This window comes from Mirounga leonina, unplaced genomic scaffold, assembly GCF_011800145.1.
Source record: "Mirounga leonina isolate KUSES-001 unplaced genomic scaffold, KU_Mleo_1.0 Mir_95, whole genome shotgun sequence".
In the NCBI taxonomy this organism is placed as follows: Eukaryota; Metazoa; Chordata; class Mammalia; order Carnivora; family Phocidae; genus Mirounga; species Mirounga leonina.
In genome coordinates this window covers 818,058-823,689 of record NW_023270865.1, presented here as the reverse complement: position 1 = coordinate 823,689, position 5,632 = coordinate 818,058, and the positions used below count along the sequence as shown (strand labels likewise).

Below are 5,632 nucleotides of genomic sequence, written 5' to 3'. Positions count from 1 at the left end.
GGGGTGTGTGTGTGTGCAGTCGAAACAATGCTGATGGATCTGAATATCAAAAGTCCTATTGGAAGCTGTTTTTGACCATGTCCATGTGTAACTCTGTTCTCCTTGGTTGGGTTACACGGGGTTTTATGAAAGTATCTTGGAAACAATTCCTTGGTAAAGTTACTAAGTACGGAACCTCGTCTGCTCCCAGGTGAATCCTGCCGGTGCTCTGGTCTGCCCGACTCTTTCAGGCGGGCATGGGGGTCCCTGGAAGAAGCTGTCGGAATCCTTATCTTTAAACTTGCATTATTGTGGCTGGTTTGGGTTATAAAAATTTGCTTTCTGCTTTTACTGCTGTGTGTAAAGAGTACATGTGCACTGTTGTAAAGACTTACTTATTTTTAAAATTTTATTTATTTGTTTGAGGGAGAGAAAAAAAGGGAGAGAACACAGCGGGGGTGGGTGAGGGGTAGGGGCAGAGGGAGAGGCAGAAGCAGACTCCCTGCTGAGCAGGGAACCAGACTCAGACTCAACTTGGGACTCGATCCCGCAACCCTGAGATCATGACCTGAGCGGAAGGCAGACGCTTTGCCAACTGAGTCACCCAGGCGCCCCAAAAGACTTACTTTGGATACTATTTGAAGATTGTGAAATTAGTCCCTGGCAATGTGGTGAGGGTGGAGGTGACATTTTGCATTATTATTCAAAGCAAAATTGGAGATTATACAGCATTGCACTTTGATTGGCACGGAGAGGGGTGCCAGGGAAAGAGGGAGCAAGGCAGGTATTTATCCTGAGGTTCTCAGGGCCCATCCACCCCCAGCCCCACAAGATCTAGCCTGTCTCCTGCTGTCCTCAACCTTGGCTGTGTCAGCCTAGGGGCTTGGAATGTATTCTGCCCCAAAGACAGGATGGTAGATGCCCCTGATCTCTGTTCTTGCCTCCATGGTTCGGGCTACTAAATCGTTGCATTCTGTGTGTGTTTATTTTTCACGCTGGCTGAAGACCCAGGGCAAAGAAGCACAGGATTCCGAGGCTCCAGTCTGCCCATGAGTAAAAGCAAATGCCCAGTGGTACTGATGTCTTCAGTGGTGGCCCCAGCTAAGGAGCCCAATGCCATGGGCCCAAAGGCAGTGGAACTCGTCCTGGTCAAGGAGCAAAATGGGGTGCAGCTCACAAACTCTACCCTCATCAACCCCACGCAAACCCCCGTGGAGACACAAGAGCGAGAGACCTGGGGCAAGAAAATCGACTTCCTCCTGTCCGTGATCGGCTTTGCGGTGGACCTGGCCAATGTCTGGCGATTTCCTTACCTGTGCTACAAAAATGGCGGGGGTGAGTCCTGCCCGGCCTGCACGATGCCCCTGTGCGGGTGGGGGGGCTGGTGGGGCCGCTGCTGCTCCTCACGGGCCCTGCAGCTCCTGACTCCGCCTTAGCAGGGCGCGCATTCCGGGGGGCAGGGGTGTCCACAGACCAAAGAAGGAGAGGGTCGGGCGGCCTCCTGGTGAATCTGCCCTCTGCAGCTGGGTGGTCCCTGGCGGTCGGAGGCACCAGGGCTCTGCCTTCTGTTTCCAAAGATGACTTTCGCTTTGGAAAGCAAATCCTCAAACGCACACAGAATGGTATCTTGGGCGGACTTCAGACAGTATTACAAGAGTGCACGGAGGCCCTCGAATTTGGAGTAGTGTGGCCTTGCGCTCGCCCTGCTCCCTGAACGCGGCCGGTCCTAGAACCACACACAGCTGTGGACTCGAGGCAGAAAACAGAAGAGACAGGGTCACCCACAAACTGAAGATGAGGAGCCAGTTAAGTTGGTGCTCACTTCCATGAGTCCTCCTGATGCTCGCTCCCTGCGGCCTCCGTGACCCGTTAGTCCCTCAAGGCTGCACACGTGAAGGGTTTGGAAGAGCCTCTTGGGGAGGACCTTCCAGCACACACGTTCTGAGGGGAGAACGCGAGGCCTGAGTAGGGGCAGTGAGTTGTGCAAAGACAGGACTGCGGGGTCTCCCTGCCTCCCCCTCCCCGTCCCAGGAAAGGAGCCGTGGCAAAGGCCCCCTCCTCGGAGGCAGAGCCATGGGGCCCTGCATTTGGTGCCTGGGGCAAGGTGCGGCCCCAGGAGGACCGGGCAGGACGCTGGAGGGACGCTGGTGCCTGTCCACCGTAGCCCCTGACCGACGCGGGCTCTGGAGACGGGGAGTGGGGAATGGGTGGCAGAACCCCCGTAGGGTCAGACACGGACCTCAGATCCCAGAGGATTTACAGGTCGAGAGGGGCAGACGCTGCACAGACAAGTGAAGGGGCAGAGGCCATGGCGGGGAGGGCAGGCGGGGAGGGCAACTCCAGGAGCAAAGCTGCTGTGCGGCCAGGGGCCTGCCCTCTGTGCTCTGCGGCTGATTTCATGACTTGGCACAAGGGGTGGTTGGGGTTCAGCAGGGACGTGTTGGGGCGCTGATGACAGGGGGCCAGGCCTGGAGGTCAGAGGCTCCCCCGCCCAGCCTGGGACTTCCCTTTGGAGGGCGGCCATGCAGGGAGCTTCAGGAGACATTGGTGGCCACGCCCGAGACATAGTGGTGGGATGGCCGGCTCCAGCGACAGCAGGTGGCCAGGCTGAGCCAGCTGTCCTGCCCCACAGGCGCCTTCCTGGTCCCCTACCTGCTCTTCATGCTCATTGCTGGAATGCCACTTTTCTACATGGAGCTGGCCCTGGGGCAGTTCAACAGGGAAGGGGCTGCCGGCGTCTGGAAGATCTGCCCCATCCTGAAAGGTAATGGCCCAGACCCTCCTCACGCCGCATGCGACACAGACCATGGTGGTGGCTCGGGGCTTTCAGAGCAAGCCCACCCAAGCTGTGTGCGTTCAGTCCCACTCTGATGGGTCTCTATGCCCCTCGATGTCCATGTCCTGTCTCTGTCTCTCTGTCTGTCTGTCTCTGTCTGTCTCTGTCTGTCTCTGTCTCTCTCTCTGTCTCTCTGTCTCTCTCTGTCTCTGTCTCTGTCTCTCTCTGTCTCTCTCTGTCTCTGTCTCTCTGTCTCTCTCTGTCTCTGTCTCTCTCTCCATCTCTCTCTGTCTCTCTCTGTCTCTCTCTCTGTCTCTCTGTCTCTCTGTCTCTCTCTGTCTCTGTCTCTCTCTGTCTCTGTCTCTCTGTCTCTCTCTCCATCTCTCTCTGTCTCTCCCTATCTCTCTGTCTGTCTCTGTCTCTGTGTCTCTTCCCCTGTCTCTCTGTCTCTCCCAGTCTCTCTGTCTCCCCGTCTCTGTCCCTGTCCTCCCATACAAGCGCACGTGCATAGACCCACTTTAATGTGGGTCCAACTGTAAAAGGCCGAGCTGACAGAGGACTCAGAAGCGTGTGGCCTTGCTGACAGGCGAGGCGGGCCTGCGAGTCATGAGCGGTGTTGGTGTTAGAACGGTAGATCGGATAAGCCTCCGTCTGTCTGTCGGTCTGTCCTCTGCTCCCCCCTGAGCGTCTATCACGGTCTGTATGGCTGCCGCAGGACCTGCCACAGCTGGGTGGTCTAATCCGTGGACATTTGTTGTCTTACATTTCTAGAGCCTAGAGATGCAAAATCAAGGTGTGTTGGTAAAATTGATTCTCTCTGAGGGCTGTGATGGAGGAGCTGTTCCAGAACTTTCCTCTGCATGTCTCTGTAACCAGATGTCCTTGTCCTCTAAGGACATCTGTCACCCTGGACTAGGGCACGTCCTGACAGCCACACCTTAACCTGCCCACCTCTGTGAAGACCTGTCTCCAAATGAGGTCGCACTCAGAAGTACTGGGCTTAGGACTTCAGCAAATGAGTTTTGGAGGGACCTAAAGCAGCCCATGATGCATTCTGTCATCTGTCTATCATCTCCGGATCCATCCGGCTACCTGTCAACCAGCGGTCATCTACCGCCTGTTACCACCTGTCATCAGTCACAGCACGTCTCTGTATCGTGCATCAACCGTCTATCATCTGCCTGTCGTCCGTCCATCCATCCACCACCTGTCTGTCTGTGTCTACCCGCAGCCGTCTGTCCCTCATACAGACTACTCCTCTGTTCTCTCGCTGGCTACCCACCAGCTAGCCAGCTGTCTAGTTCCTCACAGAGCCCTCCCATCTGCTGCTGCCACGGCAACACCCCGTGTTGAGCCGAGAGGCCTGCCCCATGGCCAGCCCTTCCGTGGTCACCTCCCTCCGCCCTCGTGAGAGCCCCGGGAAGGACACACACCGCCTTGTCCCCATTCTGGAGATCCGGGCACCGAGAATTAGCGCCCCTTTGTCAGGGGCAGGGGGCACTGGCTCCAGACCCATCTCACGCCCCACGTTCGGCCTCCAGGGCGCACCTGCCCACCAGCCCACGCCGTGTCTCAGGAGCCCATGGCTCAGGGAGGGTTCATGGGGGGGCGAGGGGCGCGGCCTGGTCCACACACCTGGCTTCACTAGGAAAATGGTTCCTACAAGATCAGCCCTGGGATTTCCTCAGAAGTCCTTGAAAAGTCGGTGTGTTTGGAAGAGATCAGAAGCCCTTGTAGTCTCCAAGGACACGCGAGGATGGGTCAGAGGTTCGTGGTCAGAGATGGCAGCTGATCAGCTCACAGCTGCTGCGGCCGGGGCTCCGCAGGGGGGCGGCCCCCCCAGCAGCGGAAACGCTGAGACTGGCCAGGCGTGAGGCCCCTCCCGGCGCCCTGTGCTTTTCCTTCTTAATGGCCTGCTTGCAGAATCCTAAGATGTCAGCAGCTTTTCCCTTGGTAAATGATTCATGGGCCCCCCAAAATGGAACCATAGAGAGGTTCAGAGCAAGGCTGGATGAGTGTCTGGGTGCCAGGGGCTGGGCGTCCCTTTTGCAGGGTCACTCGCAGAAGTCGAAGGTTAAATGAGGTACCTGACGCTCACCTCTTCCTCCGTGAACCCCTGATGGAGGGGTGCGGCAGGGAATAGCAGGCCGCGGGCACCTGAGAGAAGGTGCTTGGGCAGGGCAGAGGCGGGGCCCGGGACAGCGCAGGCCCCAGCGTGGAGCGCGCCCTGCTGGCCCCCGGGCCTCGCGTGTGCCCCTCCCCTGCCCGGAGCCCGTGGGGGTCACTGCCTTCCCCCCAGAGGTATTACCGTCCGGATCGAGATGAAGTGCGCCATCCTCGGGTGACCCTGAGGGGCCGTGTCCCGGGCTGCGTGGCGCCTGTGGGTGGCCTCTCTCTGTCTCCCTGTCTCTCTCTCTCCCTGTCCATCTGTCTGTCCCTGTCTCTCTCTCTGTCTCTCCCTATCTCTCTGTCTCTCCCTGTCTTTCTTCCTCTGTCTCTCTGTCTCTCCCTATCTCTCTCTATCTCTGTCTCTATCACTCTCTGTCTCTCCCTATCTCTCTCTGTCTGTCTCTCCCTATCTCTCTCCCTGTCTGTCTCTCCCTATCTGTCTCTCCCTATCTCTCTCTATCACTCTCTGTCTCTCCCTATCTCTCTCCCTGTCTGTCTCTCCCTATCTCTCTCTATCTCTCTCTGTCTCTCCCTATCTCTCTCCCTGTCTGTCTCTCCCTATCTGTCTCTCCCTATCTCTCTCTATCACTCTCTGTCTCTCCCTATCTCTCTCCCTGTCTGTCTCTCCCTCTCTCTCTCTATCTCTCTCTGTCTCTCCCTATCTCTCTCCCTGTCTGTCTCTCCCTATCTGTCTCTCCCTATCTCTCT

The 5,632-nt window shown here is 57.3% G+C and overlaps 1 protein-coding gene across 1 annotated transcript in view; it reads left to right on the top strand.

Moving 5' to 3' along the window:
* Nucleotides 1-990: 990 nt before the first annotated feature.
* Nucleotides 991-5,632, top strand: part of SLC6A3 (solute carrier family 6 member 3) — a 37,278-nt gene continuing 32,636 nt past the window's right edge. Inside the window, exons 1-2 of the mRNA XM_034998811.1 lie at nucleotides 991-1,314; nucleotides 2,612-2,743. Coding sequence (XP_034854702.1) covers nucleotides 1,029-1,314; nucleotides 2,612-2,743 — 418 coding nt within the window. The 5' untranslated portion in view covers nucleotides 991-1,028. The remainder of the gene's footprint in view (nucleotides 1,315-2,611; nucleotides 2,744-5,632) is intronic.